Below are 17053 nucleotides of genomic sequence, written 5' to 3' on the forward strand. Positions count from 1 at the left end.
CATTTGTATTTTGTTAAGTCAGTTTCACTTTCTGATTGTGAGCTAGGATCACAAGGCTGCTGTGTTTCAGTCTGACCTAGGGGACGGTTTTAGAAGGTTTTCTAGTCCGACCTGCGGCATAAAAAAGGCTAGCGAATTTCACCCAGTACAACTGCGTATCAAACCTAAACTTATTTAACACTTTATGGAAAAAGAAACTCAGGCGAAAGCAGCTGTTCGACCTCGGCTGGTAGAGCCAGTTTTTCCCACAAAACACAAATTTAAGACCTAAATTCCCCGACAGACTTTCTAGGGCCCAAGACTCCCACAATCCCATAACGTAGCTAAAAGCTTGGTCCTGCCCCACTGGAATCATTGGCCAGGGACTTCAAACGGAGACAGGTCTGGGGTCACAATGCTCTGCAGGCAGCTAGATTTGCTTGAGAGGGGTCTCCACTTACCAAATTGTAGGCAAGTGTCCAGATCCCCAGCTAGTGTAAACTAGCATCTTTCCACTGGAGTCCATGTGGCCAGATCCCCAGCGGACATAAACTGTTATCTTTCCATTGGTGTCAGTGAGTCCAGGTCCCCAGCTGGTTTAAACTGGAATCTCTCCACTGGAATCAATAAGGCCAGATTCCCAACTGGTGTAAAGCAGTCTCAAATTATTGGAGACAATGGGGCCAAATCCCCAGCTGGTGTAAATCCATCTCACTCCACTGAAGTCAATGGAACCAGATCCCCAGCTGGTATAAACTGGCGTTGCTCTACTGAAAGCAGTGGGCCAGCTGGTGTAACCTGGCCTAACTAATCTGGGTACCTCCACTGGAATCAACAGAGCTTTATATAAGTCAAGAATCTGGACCAAAGTCTCTTCAGCCCTTGCGTCTGATATGTGCTCCCCCTGCATGCACAGCAGTGGGAACTCCGGGGACTCGTGTGCTGCTGTACAGGTAGGAGAGAATTCTGCCCCAGGGGCTCTATCCTGCCAGCAGCTGAGCGCCCTTCGCGTCCAATGACCTCAGGGGCTGCCGTCACGCTGCAGGATCTGGCCCTAAGAAGGCAAGTTCCATATAAAACATAGCAAAGGCCTCTAGCCACACCAAGGGGGTTTCCAATCCAAGGCTGCGAGGACGCACCTGTGCAATGGTTATTAGGGATTCTGGGGGAGACTTTCTGAAGTGCCCAAGGAATTCAGGAGCACTGCTCCCACTTACTTTCCAGGGGGCTCATGCTCCTAAATCCCTTGGGCACTTATCAAATCTCCCCCCCGCTTCCTGGACTCGAGTCCCCCAGGACTGTGTGAATGGAGCACGGGAGACCATACTGTATTATCCAAAGTGATTCCTGCACATACATTCAGGATTAAAATGATCACCCAGGTCAAGGGCTGGAGGGAGCTGCCCTCCATGACAAGAACCACAGGCTGGGATGTGTCAAGGGTATATAGGGAGCACAAAGCAGGGATCATTCTGGATCAGAGAGCCACACCCCCAGTGACACGTTCCCTGCGACTGCAGAGGGAAGCAGGGCTGGTTGATGGGGGCTGGGGAAGGAGGAGTGGAAGTCCACACTCCTGCCCCTCTAATGAACTGCAGAGTAACTGATGGAGAAAAGAGCCACCAGGATGCTCCGATTTAAGAGCAGTTGGGCATTTTCCTGATTAAATCACCTGTTAAAACAGCACGGGCTGCCTACAGGATCTCCTACATTTAGTGTCCGTACTGCCAGAAGGGGCCACTGTGATCCAACAGGCCGACCACCTGCATGACACAGGCCAGACAATTTTACCCAGCCACCCCTCCATTCAGCCCGTATCTGGTGGTTGAGCTAGTCTATAATTCTGATCTCTGTGACCACAGGTTTTATTACCATCTGTATCTCTTCACAATGTGGTTCAGCGTGCAAGACCCCAACACCAACCCCACCCCCACCCTCACCCTCTGGTTGCTTCAGCCTCCCCACTCCCCAGGATTCGAAATCAGACTCCTCCCACCTGCCCTTCCCCGATTCCACTTCTACAGCACACGCCTTGCTCATGCTCTCCATTCCAGAAGCCTGCATGCTACTCTACTGTCCGGGCATGCAATCTAACAGCTCCCCGGTTTGTCGGATGGAGAACCAACAAGGCAGGGAGGGGAAAACATGCTGCAGGCAGAGGTCAGCCACTCCAGTGTAGGCTCAGAGGGGTTAAATTAAAGGGGAGTGGTGTGAGGGTGGGGGTGGAAGAGAAAGAAGGCAGAGGGGGAAGCAGAGAGGCTGCCAGTGAACATAAAACCAAAGGGGTGTGCGAAAGACAGGAGGGCAGAGAGAAAACCACCATTTAGGCCTGGTCTACACTTAGACTGGAATAGCTGTGTCGGTCAAGGGTGTGACACCCCCACACCCACCCCCAGCAACAGAGCTATGCTGACAAAGCCTCCAGTATGCACGCAGCCATGTTGAGTGAAGGGAGCTTCTGGCAGCAGAACTAACATCGGTTTGGGAGGCGGTGGTTCTACAAGAGCAGACAGACTCCTGTAGACACAGCCTGTGACTGATCGCATGGGGGGGGGGGGGGAGTGCAGCTGCAGGCAACTTGGGCTGTTGGTGACTCCCAGACCTGCAGGAATTGCCCATGGGCTGGGCTAAGTGCCTAAAGCAGAGGATGGGTGCTGCATACTGCTCCAACCAGACTTGGTCTCTGGGTGAGGACGGCCTTTAGAGGCAGCCACGGGAGCTCAAGAGAAGCTATCTTTCCGCAGGTCACTTAGGCATTACGATGATGGCCGAGGTCTTGTCTATTTGTCCCAATCCCACCACTGGCACAGAATGGCAAAGCCGTGGTTTGCACCGGTGCAGCATGAACACAGGTCAAACTGGGTCAAGGCCAACCAAGGCTTGCAGCAAGGGGTTTCCACCAGTGGCTGGCATCAGAGCAAATCCCCAGCACTGGCAAAGCAGCACAGGGCATGACCAGGGAGAGTAACAGGATTAAATGTATTAAGGAGGAATTTAGGCTGATGATGAGAAAAATGGTTGATGACAGTTTGACCTATTCAATGTGGAATGGTACCTCCCATTCCCCCCCCCCCCACACACACACACAAATCTTTGTTTGGGATGTTTGAAACGGGACTGCCCAACGGGCTCTGTAGGGAATGATCCTGTACTAGCAAGGAGGAATTAACCTAATGTGTCTGACTAGGGATTTTGAGGCAGTTCCTCCAAGTATTCAGGCTCCTAACGTCCAGTGATGGGGCCCTTTCCTTTCCTAGCAGGCAGGGAAGACAACTCTTTTTAGGAGGGCACTGGGTGGAAATCCCACGTTTGAGACCCAATTATCAGTGAATGTGGGACATATTTTATCACGTCTATTGCACTATCATCTAGAAGCCCCAGACATGGACCCCTCTGTGCCAGGGGCTGTACCATGCTCTGCGGGGTTTAGGTGAGGATTTCGAAAGGAGTGAAGAGGCCAAATGCCACTGAAATTCAATGAGTTGGGTACCTATTTCCTTTAGGATCTTTCAAATCCCCAGCCTTCACCACTGCCTGCTCTGCAGGTACAACCAGACAGACAGACAGCTGAGTGATGGGAGACTCCCCCATTGCTGTCAGGGGCACAAAAATCAGAGTCTGCTTTTGAAACAAAAACATCAAGAGGTAAGGGTTTTTCAAAGGTGATTTTAGAGCACAACTTCTGAGATCTTTAAAGGGGGTCTCATTTTCAGAAGGGAGGGGGTGCTCAGCCTTTTGTGAAAAAAACTCAGGCCCATTTAAGGTGACTCAAGTTGCTTCCCCTTTTCCCCCAAACGGAGTCACACCAAATCACCAGCCACTTTGGAAGCTCTTGGCCAGGATCCCTCACTACTGGATTGGAATTGAGAGGGAGATGATGGTTGATTTGCAGCCCTCCTGCACTGCTACTATTCTAGAGTCAGATGCTCTCCTGGTCCACATTGTCAGTGATCTGGTTCCAGTCCTGGATGATCTGCCATGAGTTTCCTTAGAAATCAGGCAGTTTCTGAACCCATCACCAATTATCAGCATTTAAGCACCAGGGAGACATGGTCCATGTGTTGTCTATTTGCTACCTAGTTTTCAAGATGGATTTTAATTAATGAAGATTGTTGGTGCGTCAGCCACCCCAGCACCGAGGGATGCCCACACCCAGTGTCAGGGCCCCCATCTAAGGGCTGCTAGGCCTTGAGATCAACACAAAAAGGAAGGAACTGGCAAAAGGAATGAAAGAGAAACACAGAGAAAGAAAACTGAGGTCAAACAAGGAGTAAAAAGGGACATTAAAAAAATATACACCAGGATGGGGGCACCTCTCTCTGATGGAGTGAAGCTACAGAGAGCTGGGCTCAGAGTCCTTGTGGGCTGCATGGGCCCAGTCACCCCACCAGGACCACAACTGCACCTCCATAGGCATCTCCTAGGAGCAAGTGGCACCCTCCAAGCAAGCAGCAGAGGTCGTGTCTCTGCAGCTGCAGAGGTGCCATGAAAGTGACCAGAAGTTCCTACCTGCTTCAAGCAGACGGAAAAGTGGGGTGCGACTGTGTATTGTGCATATTGTGCCCATTGACTTCAGCAACTTCAGGAACGTGGCAACAGGCAGAGCTGCCTCCCCAGCAGGACTAGTGCAGTCTGGGCACAAATAAAGCCATGCCAGCTGACATGGCTTAACTCCCATGGACTGGGTCTCTGGAGAGTCTGATCTGACCTTACATTGCAGATCTGCTCCAGCTGAAGGCTTCCAATCATGCGTGAGTCAGTAGGGAGCAGAAAAAATAAACGAACTCTTCTCTCCACTCCTCATCCCACCACTTCTACACTAAGCCCAAACTCATGGAAACAAAGTGTGCACAGAAGGGCTGGTCTACACAGGGAATTTACATCAGCACAGCTCTGTCTCCAGGGTGTGAAAAATCCACACCTCTGAGGGATGTAGCTATGCCGACCTTACCCTGGGTGTAGACACCACTAGGTTGATGGAAGAATTCTTCATAAAACTAGCTACCACCTCTCGGGGAGGTGGATTACCTACCCCTCCTGTCAGCGTAGGTAGCGTCTACACTGAAGCGCTACAGTGATTTAAATGTAGACATACCCTAGGTCAGTGGAGAGGAAAGGGTTAAGCTGCCTTTAGTTATGGGTGAGTTATCAATTTAATCTGGAATTCCCAAATCAGTTGTGAAAATCCTCACCCCACACCCAGATAGCGTGTGTAAGATATTTGGGCACAGGGACATTTACAAATGCATTAAAAAGCCCATTATGAAGTTGCACAAGACTCAACTGTACCTTTTTAGGGATTTTAAACAATTGGGCCTAGTATCCAAGGATCACAAAGTGCTTTGCAACAGTCACCCTGGTGAGCTAAGGAAATAGCTAAAATTTTCCAGGTGGGGAAACTGAGGCACAGGAAAGTGACTTGTCTAACTCAGTGGCAGGGCTCGGAATAGAATCCAGGAGCAGAGACAGCAGGCCACATACAGAAATCAGTGGCACAGCTGGACACAGAACCCAGCAGTCCTGACTACATATCCCAGCCAGGTCAGATCAGACCACCACAGTCAGCAAGGATCATTCCTGGGATCCCTGCTGATTGGGGTGGTCTAGGCTGATCAACCTGGGCTATGTAGTGTCTGTATTATACACATTTCTGCAGGACTCTGATTGTCTCTTAGACAAACTGGGCGGTGACAAGAGTCACTGTGGGTCTAAACAGGACAAAGCTGGGCAGCCCTGATGTTAACTAGCCTCTCACCATTTTGGAAACTCTTATTTGATGAATCAGAATTTCAATAGCAAATTACATTTCCCCCTCCTGCCAGTCAATCATCTTGCATGAATGACTTCCTGATTAAAGCTTTACGGGAAGTAACTGAGCTGCTTTGAAACAACAAGCCTGCAGCCAGCAAACAACCTTAGGTCAGGTCAGGTCAGAATTTGGATGGGAGACCTTCAACAGAAGCCCCAGGGTGTGACAGAGGCGCTCAGTACCAATCCCAACGCCACAGTGTGGGCGTGCTGCGCTGCGCTGCAGAAGTTGCTGTCATTTGAAAACATCCTGACCATTTGTACTCCTTAAAAATTCCATGACACTTCCCCTAGGAGGGAGGTTTTGTTTTAACTCTAGTGTCCTAGCAAAATTTCAATTCGAGTAGTTGCAGATGGCCTACTTAAAAATCCTCCTCTTGAATTTTCAGCTGGATACAGTAATGTAATTTCTGCCTGCAAACAATTATGCTGTTAAAGTGCTGCAGTGTTCCACCCCAGAAGTGGCAGCATTTCAATGCTGGGTGAAGCAATCCAAACACATCCATCACCTGCTTCCCAGAGGGGGCCTGAGAGGGTTAAATGGAGGAATGTTTACGAACCATGTTGAGATCCTTGGATGGAGAGCGCTAGAGGAGGGCCAAAGTCCCTCGGTCTCTGTTTTCCCTCTTTGTCTATTTCAACTGTAAGCTCTTAGGGGAAAGCACTTTCTTTTCCTCTGTGTTTCTACAGCACACTGGGCCTCTGGTCTCGCTGGGGGCTTGCAAGTGCTACTATAATAAAAATAGGTCAAAATTTTCCAAGAAGCCCAAGGTAAATGGGACCCATATTCCACTGAATTTCAACAGCCGCCTAATTCCCAGCTAAAATAAATAACACTAACATATTTGGGATTTAAAAGTGAACAGTAAAGCTTTCTAAAGATAGACTGCCCCCACCAAATCAGTGACACAACATAAGGCGCAGACATGCTGTCTATAAATCTACCTAAGTGTCTGACTCTGCTACTCATCCCCCTAGTATCTGGGTGCCTTTCACATTAAATCAATAGCAATGGGGAGTCTTTGGCACTTGTTTGCAGAGTCAAAACTGCTCATGTTTCTGATCTGTTTATTTTTAGATGTTATTAATTTCTTCTTTTTCTTGGTGGGAGGGTTGTGAATGTCATTCTTAATTCATCGCCATACAGCTGTTGTTAAACGTTTAGGTTCTTACAGACGTGCCAAGACCCAAGTCCGGCATTTCCCGTGACCACAGTAGAAATACTGGGAATTAAACTGTTTCCCTGTCTTAAGGGCACATGATGGCTCAATGATTTTCCAGCAATGGACGTTATGAACTCTGGCCCTGGCAGACTGAAAAGCTTTTCAGTTCCCCCTTTAACTGTGAACATGATGGGTTTGAATGTGACCCTCACAGGCATGAAGCACATGGCATTGCTTCCCATGGCAAAAAGCTACATGAAAAGTGCATAGAGGCTTGGGTTTTAAAGGATGATTTTTGAGCCTCAGTCTTACCATGGTCTGAGGCTCTGGGCATGCTGTTGGAGAGAGGAACTCTCTGATCCCCAGCTCTGGGAGGAGAGTGTGGCCTAATGCTTAGGGCAGGCCACTGGGAGTCAGGATTCCCGAGTTCTATTTCCATTACTAAGGTTTTAATAACCTTACTGGGCTACTGAGCACCTTGGTGGCAGGGGAGCATTCAAAAAGAAAAAAAAATAAGAGATAGCTGTATAAATAATACAATGAATCGCCACTGGAGAATCTCAAAGCGCTTTACAGTGAATACTTATCTACCTAACAAAGGAGGGGAGCCCCACCTCCATTTGAGAGCTGGGAAAAGAGAGGCACAGGGAGGTGAGGGACTTGGCCAACGTCACCCCAGAGGCCAGGAGCGGAGCCAGGAACAGAACCTAGGTGTCTGGATTCCCAGCCTGCCGCCGTAATGGGGGCAAATGGATATCTTCTATACAGATGCTTCGAAAAGACTGTGTCAAAGGTAGGGCGGTCACCAACAGGAGGCTCAGAAATGCTGGTGGGAATCGCCATGGCATCTGAATTTCTGCCTGCTGCAATGAAATCGTGTGTTCATTGCACTGTTTCAGGAGTGGACAGGTCAATGCAATACGTTCAAGGCTGGGAATCAACGAATACTGTATTCTTTTTCTGGCCTAGAAAAGAGACAATTACAATTTTTAAATAAAAATAAATACTATTTCATAGTTCACTGTCTGGGAAATTCTGCAGGGCAAAGTCTATCAGCACAGTGTTACAATTTGATATCGGTGTGTGGGAGAGATGTAAAACACAGCAGAAAAAATTGTCAGATGATCATTGTACATTTAAACTAAACCTTTCATCCTGAAGGATCCCAGAACACTAGGCTAACCAGCTGCAAAAAAACCCAACAGTGGGATTGCTTCACCTGCCACTCTCAGATGCAGCTGACTCTGGGATCAGCACAATAGCTACTTAACAGTGCACAGCAACGCAAATCACTGCAAAACAATCCAATGTTGGGATTGCTTCACTGACGACAGTCAAAAGTGGTTGAATCTGGGGTGGAACGCAGTGCACAGCATCTCTAAACAAGTTTAGGGCAGGAAGTGAAGAAACCTGTTCCCAAATGCAGCTGCAAGGGGAATTTAGGCAGACTGGATGTAATGAACAGAACTGGAGTCTGGAAACCAGGACTACTCCGCAAATCTCATAAAGAGAACAGGAGATCTTTAATGACCATAAGAAGTTGTAAACTCCTTTCTGTGTGGTCAAGCTCCAGGGTTCTAATATTATGCATCTGGTCCCAAAAATCATGAGACTGGCTTTAAAAAAAAAAAAAAAAAAAATCACAGGGTTGTTGTTTTTTAAAAAAAAAAAAACACAAAAATTATTTTATTCAACATTTTATTTGCTTTCTGATTTATGAGCCTTTAGGATTCATGTTTTTCAGCTTCTTTCTGCAGTCATGAAGGCTGAAAAATTATTTAAAAAAGAAGAAAGCTGAGATCCTCATGGAATCACATGACTCCAAGAGCTGAGGCTTTAAGAAACACACCCAATAATGTGAGACTCAGGATAAACGTGTAAGAACTGGGGACACGGCCAGACAGGCATTCGTCCAGAAGATGGCCACTCTAGCAGCACATCAATGCAGAGAGCACGCTGTGTTGAGAACTGACTCAGTGAGAAGAGTACCCCCTAATAAGCCACTAACACCACTTCTTGGGACGCCCATCCAAGTACTGACCTGGTTTGGCTCTGTTTATCTTAGGAGATACAAAAGACTCTCAGCCCAGGATGGTAAAAATTTGGAAGTGCCACTTCACTTCTCTAAAAGTCGGACTCTCGGGGAAGCTCTCTGCTCCAGCCAGAGAGATATGGAGGCCCATACAGCTGGAGAGTTGGCTTGTGGTTAAGGCATTAGAGTGGGACTCCCTGTGTGATCTGTGAAATGGTGAGAATAACCCTTCCTTTCACACACACTCAGCTATTTAGATTAAATTCTTCAGGGAAGGGACTCTCGCACCTGTGTGTATGCAGCTCCTGGCACAGTGGGACCTGGATCTCAGTTGGAGTTCTCTAATACAGATGATAATCACACTAAGATTCCTCCAGAGGTCCCGGGTGGTTCTTCAAATGGGAATGTAAATGTTTTGGGGGGTTTATGTGGAAGGCAAATAAAAATACCTCCCGCTTTTGTGCTAAGCCACCTGGTGGCCATCCACCATATTTAATTCATGGCTGTGCCGTCAACACAGTATTTAAGCCTTCCCCAGAAATCCAGCCCCTCGTGGCTATCAAGGAGTGTACAGCGCTCGGAGAACAGGGATGTCAGCCCAAATGTCCTGACCGAATTCCAACATGGAAAAATGCTGCCTTCCTAACATTGCTGCGGTAGTTTCAATTGGACACGGGATTCTTCTTCACTTGCTAATTTACAATGCTGAGAGCACACTGCTGGTGTGTGCTGTTCAATGGCTGCTGCGTTCCAGCCCAAAAGTGGCTGCGTATCAGTGGTGGAGGCGAGGATTGCCTACCTATAGTCTGGGGGTGTTTAATACTTACCTGCTTCTGGAATGTGCTTTGAGAGCCTCAGATGGCAGGTGCAGTGGCCAAAGCTATTCCAGTGGTGGAGGGACAGGAAAGCATGTGGGCAAGCAGAGCCATGTTCCTACGGGAGGCCTTACCTAATGCTGTTCCTAGCTGTGAATGGTCATGTGTGCTCGATCAATGGTGGTGGTAACAGGTGGATATGGGAAAGACGGGGGAGGGGAGGAGGAGACAGACAGGAGGGAAATCAGACAGGTGGCATTTCTATGCAGTTGAAGGAAGCGTTAAGTAAATGATGCAGGAAATCCAAGCTGCGATGATAAAAAGTTTGGTACCTGCTCGTTGGGACGGAGCGGGAGCAGGGCTTAGAGTGATCACAATAACTGGATTGGGAAAAGGAAGAAAAAAACAACACGATAAATCACAACAGAAACAATCGAGTCATCAAAAGAAATCAAATCATATTCCGGGCGGGGGGCGAACTGATTCCAGGGGGAGGGATGGAGAATGGTGAGAAACCAACAGAGGTCAACAGACAAGGTGAAAAATGGGATGCATCATACAGTGATGTACCTCGGAGCCCTGGGCAGCCATTCCCCAAGTGTCTCAAATGTGCAGGCAGCAGCTGTTCCCTTCCCATCTCCTTCCACTGCAGCAAACTCTCTGTAGACCATTCCTCCATGCTGGTGCCCCGGTCTCCCTGCCAACCTACCTGGCCCATGTCCCTGTTACCTCCCTCCCATTAAGTCAGGCATGCTCTGCCCCATCACAGTGCTTGGGCTGCTTACAATTTGGAGGCTCATGATTCCACCTCCTTCCCAACAGAGTCTGCAGGATTAATCTAAATCCAGAAGGAACCATTGTGATCATCTGGTCTGACCCCCTGAACAACAGAGGCCACATTTCACCCACTCAATCCCGCATCAAGTCCAATAACTTCTGGTTAAGCCAGGGCAGGATCTTTTAGAAAGACGTCAAATCTTGGAATTATAGACTTCAAGTGACAGAGAACCCACAACAGCCTTTGGTAAATTGTTCCAATGGTTAATTCCGCTGCACCTTATTCCTAGTGTGAATTTATCTTTCAGCCACTGGATCAAGCGATGCCTTTGTCTGACAGATTAAAGAGCCCTCTACTATCAGAGCTCACCTCCCCACTTACAGACCATGATCAAGCCAACTCCTAATCTTTCTGACGATCTATGAGAGATTGTGCTCATGTCTCTTCCAGACCCTCTTCCCGATTCTGAACCTTTTCCAATTTTCAACATTCTTTTTGAAGTGTGGACATCAGAACTGGATGCAGCATCTGGCAATGTTCTCACTAATACTGTATACTGAGGTAACACCATCTCCCTACTCCTACTTGATATTCTCCTATCTATCAAGCTAAGGAGCACAATAGCCCTCAGCCACAGCACCGCACTGAGAGCTCACGTTCAGCTGATCATCTCTAATGACCCAGAGGCCTTTTTAGAGACACTGCTTTCCTGGATACAGTCCCCCATGCCATTACAATGACCTACATTCTTTGTTCCTAGGTGTATGATCTTCCATCGGGCTGCACTAAAAACACATGGTGCTCAAATGAGTCCAGCTCACCAAGAGATCCTGACCACTCCGTATAACTGACCTGTCCTTATCACTACTCACCATTAAACCAACCCTTGCGTCAGCTGCAAATTTTCCCAACACACATTTTATCTTCTAGACCACTGACAAATAGCATTGGGCCAGGAACAATTGGGGCCAATAGCACTGGCCCAGGAACATTGGGCCAATTACTGATTTCATACAGTACCAACATTTTACTTACATAAAGCACAGCAGGGGGCTCACAGATTCCAACGTCAGAAGGGACCGTTGTGATCATCTAGTCTGGCCTCCTGTATAACAGGCCAGAGACCTGCCCCAAAATAATTCTTAGAGCAGAGCTTTTACAAAACCATCCAATCTTGATTTAAAAATCGTCAGTGATGGAGAATCCAACACAACACTTGGTAAATTCTTCCAACGGTTAACTACTCTCATTGTGTAAAATATACACCTTATTTCCAATCTGAATTTGTCTAGCTTCAACTTTGTTCCTGGCTGCTTAAAGTGGTACAGTTGCCTGACAGGATTAAGAGACAGTAGCTCATCACTGAGTTCACCAGGTCTGGAAATTTTGCTTGAGACTCTCTCCGACGGATGTAGGCTAGGCAGGCGTCTGTCAAATCATTCGCTATAATTACAACCCCAGAAGGCATCTGATGCCTGACTTTTCCACCCCTCCCCCAACCTGAACAGAAGTGGCCACCCCCACCTCACATCACCTTTCACTTCCGAGCTCAGTGAGCGTCTTGTAAAAGGAGAATTAAATGAAGTACAGAGAACTGTACAGAATCCAAAACTGGCAGCAGATGCACACGTAGGCACAAAGCATAGCTCTGCTTTGAAGAGCAACTTCACTTACTCCTCAGGCCTGCCTCTGTATATGTGCTGGAGTCCGATCCGCTGACTGAAATAACTAAAATAGAATTTCCCTGCTTTTTACTCCTCCTAGCCCATAGGGAGAGCTGGATTTGCTTCCTTCTTGTGCATCACCAGGATTGTTTAAGTTCCAATCAGTTATGCCTGGACAAATGCACTAAGGGGACAGGAATCACCAAGGGTCACTTGATGCCCAAGAAGGAATGGATCCAGCTTGACTCAGACCCCAGGCTTAGTTTGTAGCACTGGAAATTAAGGGACGGCCACGCCCATCTGACTGGGGACCACAATGAACATATAGCCCCCTCCCCCAGGGCCATTTGGACAGTCACTTCTCAGTTGCACTCCAAGTGGATGCGACATTTTCAAATAAGAAGGTGAATGTCAGCAGCTCTTTCATGTCTCTGCCAAAATCATAGTTCAGGGGCTTGAAGCTTCTCCTGCTCCATGGGCAGCAGAAGCCTTAGGGTTAGTTAGGGTTAGTCCCTGACCCGAAGAGCTTACAGTCCAAGATACAACAAATGCAGTCTTGCCAACTGATTTAACTGCTTTGTAATGTTCCTTCAGGCCCCACTCTTGGAGTTATGTATGTACAAGAGAGTCTCCTCTTTCATTTTTTAGAAAAGAAAATAAGTTGGGGGGGGAGGGGGCTGAAAAACGTGACACCTCCCCCCCCCCACCAACAGCTCAAAAAACAGAAGGCAAATAAGAAACATCAAATTCATATTTTTTTTCCCAAAGCTCATGTTTTTTATGCCAGTCTCATGACTGGAGGTGGGGCTGGCCTAGGATTTTTATGGTAGGTGGTACCACAAACCACAAGCTCAAAAAATGGGAATAAGAACAAAGGTTAACATAGGCCAGATGTGGACACAGCTGGAAGGCTCTGTGTTGGTTTGATTTCTTTTATATGTAAATAAGAAATATACAAGATCAAGAGCAAAAATCTCCGCTGGCTTTCTATCTACTGGTTCCAAGGCCGGAAAGCACCACTGTGATCATGTAGTCTGACCTCCTATATAACACAGGCCACAGAACTTCCCCAAAATAATTCCTTTTGAAGTAGAACTGATCTTTTAAACAAGCAGCCAATCTTGATTTTAAATTGCCAGTGATGGAGAAATACAAGCAAGCAAGCAAGAAAGAAAGAAAATAAATGGAATGAAAGAAAATAATGCAAACCCAGGCAAGATTAGTCCGACCTACAGGCCAACCACCCACTAGACGGCAGGGATGTCATGACCAGGCTCAGCTTACGGGAAGAACAAGCCATGGACAGGAATGAATGGTAATGCTGTACTGCTCCCAGTGTCTGCAAAGATGCTCTGGGATTAAAAGAAGAAAAAGTGATGGAGAATCCACCACAGCCCTTGATAAGTTGGTCCAATGGTTAATTACCCTCACTGTTAAAAAATCTACACCTTATGCATGTTATACCTTTGTCTGCTAGACTGAAGAGCCCATCATCAAATATTTGTTGCCGATGTAGATACTTACAGACTGTGATCAAGTCACCCCTTAACCTTATGTTTGTTAAACTAAATAGATCGAGCTCCTTGAATCTATCAGCTGGCATTTTCCTGTAGGCATCTCTGGATCTCATGGAGGGATCTGAAGCAAAACAGGATTTGCAGACAAGTTTAGAGGGGATGTACCATGCCTAGGAGGACCAAAAATGTTTGTGGGAGAAGTGTTCACATCAACCTTTTAAGCTCCTCCTTTCATCCCCACCCCCACCCCCATTTCTTCACTCGCAGCGTCTAGTAACAGACCTGCCACTTTCAATCCATTAGAAGAAGTATGTCCAGGGCAAATTGCTTCAATCATTTCTTTGAACTGTTCATTTTGTGTGTAGTATTACTAGCACAAAAGAAGATTCTCTGCCATTCAATAGTTGTTATGCCATAATCACTCACTGATCTTCGTCCTTGTCCCAAACGGCAAACTAAGACCACTTGTGAATGAAGAGAGCAGGGACTTACACAATCACTGTGGCTACGTCTTGACAACAGCAACCTCAAAAAATGCCTTGCTTCAGGATCAAGCTCACCTATGTTTTGTTCATCCATTTCAATAGCAAGAGTTTCATTCAATGGGACATTTGATCTTAAATCTGAAGAAACCAATTTTCTAGTCTTTTAGAGATGGGCACAAATCCCTTCTCTCTTGTTGCTCAACAACTCTTGGCAATGTTCACACTTTATTTCAGAAGAATGATCAAATGTTGTGATTTCAGCCTATTTTGATTGCTTGCTTGCTACCCTTTCCTTCAATACTAGGCAGGTCCAGTCAGAAAAACTCAGGGTGATGGCTACAGCATCCATTTGCAGCACTGATCAGTGGCTTTCACATTTATGACAGAATAAGAATAGCCTGGAACAGTCTTTAAATAGGAGTAAAGGAAGCTAGCTACCTAATTTGTTTTAAGATGGAGCTTGATGAATTTATGAACAGGATGATATGCTGGGGTTGCTTGCGACAGTAGGAGACTGGACTTCTCGAACCAGGAGGACCCTTCCAGTCCTATACTCCTAAACCACCCTCAACCTGAATTCAGCAGTGACGACAGAGGAAGTAAGAGGAGCTGGCTAGCTTCATACAGAACCACATCATCAGATCCACCTCCCTGCAGTTCCTAGAGTCTAATAAACCAAAATCCACTAACGGTTCACTCCCATCTCTTCAATATCCCCTGAGTCCACCACTAGGCCCACCCCTTCAACCACTCCACCCATTCTCCTTTCCCCTGTATGTTTCTTGACAGATAATTCGCCACTTGTTTCTTAATAGATCTAATAAGTCTCTTAATGTTCTCACAGCTTCCCTTTAAAATAGTGACACTTTTCCTTTACAGAAAGCAATCGGAGCCTGATGTTTCAAAATATCTTCCTCACTGATGCTAGGTTCAGAGAAATACTTCACAGGGAAAATGCTGTTTAAAAAAAAATGAAAAAAACTAAAACACCCAAGAAATTCACTGGGCTAAATTGGTTTTTGTTTTCTGGTTTCTTCACAAGAGCACATTTCTCTCTCGTTTACTCAATTTAACCCAACAGCAGAAGGAAAGATCCCAGTGGCAAGTCTGTTTTAGATTGTGAAGTTACATGGGAGGGGTGGGTCTCTGGTGTGCTCCACCCACCACCTGCAAACTGGTCACAGAATTCAGGCCCTGCAGCTTTAAGAAAGATCTCAGCTGAGGCAGGAGAAACAGAAAACTGAACTCAGCACTGGGTGGTTTAATAAGCCCTTCGATACTGGATTCAGTTAAAATGCAGCAATCTACACATCCATCCATTAAGATTTGAGCTTGATCCTATAAGCCTCCCTTTACTGAAGTGCGCAGTCCTGCTGTCTTCAATGGGATTACTCACCCGAGTGCAGGCTGCAGGATTAGGCCCAGCAAGTTACTTTTGTTCACCTTCAAGCACAGACCATGCTCCACAGGCAACAAAGCTCTTAGCTGCCCAACAGGTTGGTTCTGGACAGAAGTATCAGCTTCAACTAAGGCTATAGGATGCAGGTGGCTGTAGCAGCAAGCCTCCTATTCGGGCCTCCGCCACAGTGCATGCAGTTAAATCTACCATTTCTTCAAGAGTCTCAAGGCTATCTGAGAAGAAAGACAACACAAATAGAGCAACCAAAAAGTACAGTCACCTCTGGGGGAGTCTCTCATAAGACTGATCAGCATTGTGCAAACTATCCCAGGCAACACTGCTCTTGGGGGTGGCAGACATCATTTCAACAGTCACACATGAGCTGTTCACAACTCTCTCCGATTCGTTTAGCCCAAATATTAAGAGGCAGCATTTCTGCCAGAAGCTATTGATGCACAGCCTGCACGAGTCACCAGAGGGCAATGCCGATGGGCCAAACATCTCTCAATCCTTGTTTCACAGCATGGAATCTCAGCGATCTCCGTGGACAGCATCAGTATCCCAGAGCCCTCTAACTGGAGCGGACAGATTCCCTTAGGTTGTTATTCACTGAACACTATTTCACAGAGTTTAAGGCCAGAAGAGGCCAATTCAAACCTCTAGTCTGATCTTTTTGCCTAACACAGGCCATTAAATTCCATCCAGTTACTTCCTGTAATGAGCTCAATACCTTGGGTTAGACTAAAGCATTTCAGTCCTCAGGTGACTAAACTGTTGTGTGCCACAGGCAGAGAATAGGCAAGACCAAGGTGCTACCAGGGAATTAGGTGATGAGACATGCCCAGATGATCCCAGCAGACAATCCACATTCTGTACAGCTGAGAAAGGTGAAAAAAACCCGGAGGTCCCTATCAGAGGATTCAATTGTGTAGCCTGGTAACAATACAATGAAGGGAGAAAGAGGGTTTGCCTGCCAGAGGGGAGGAGGAATTCAAGTGGTACACAGCAGCCATGAGGTGAAACAGAAGAAGATTTAGCTTGATTGGTGGGAGGACAACTTCCCAACAAGAAGAGCTATTAGACTGTAGAAGGGTCTTAAGGAAAGCAGCAGAAGCCCCAAATTTGGGACATTTAAAATGAAATTTAGCGAAATACCACAAGGAACAATCCCCCACTGGCCTCCCTAGGGAGTTGGAAATTTTTCCATATGTGACCTAGCAAAGCTCTTTCATCTCCAAGGCACTGATCCATCCAAGGGACTCCATACAGGCATAAGAGTCTACTCGTACAGATCTTTTTAAGAACATAAGAACAGCCATACTGGGTCAGACCAATGGTCCATCTGGCCCAGTATCCTGTCTTCTGACAATGGCTGGTGCAAAATGCTTCAGAGGGAATGAACAGAACAGGGCA

At 46.8% G+C, this 17053-nt stretch overlaps 1 protein-coding gene across 1 annotated transcript in view; it reads right to left on the reverse strand.

Annotated features, from left to right (window-relative positions):
- The window catches only part of MAP2K7 (mitogen-activated protein kinase kinase 7), a 72773-nt gene that overhangs the window by 49383 nt on the left and 6337 nt on the right, over positions 1–17053 (reverse strand). Inside the window, exon 2 of the mRNA XM_065419424.1 lies at positions 10130–10177. Within this exon, the coding sequence (XP_065275496.1) occupies positions 10130–10177 (48 nt within the window). The remainder of the gene's footprint in view (positions 1–10129; positions 10178–17053) is intronic.

The sequence above is a fragment of the Emys orbicularis genome, chromosome 19 (assembly GCF_028017835.1).
Source record: "Emys orbicularis isolate rEmyOrb1 chromosome 19, rEmyOrb1.hap1, whole genome shotgun sequence".
Taxonomy (NCBI): domain Eukaryota; kingdom Metazoa; phylum Chordata; order Testudines; family Emydidae; genus Emys; species Emys orbicularis.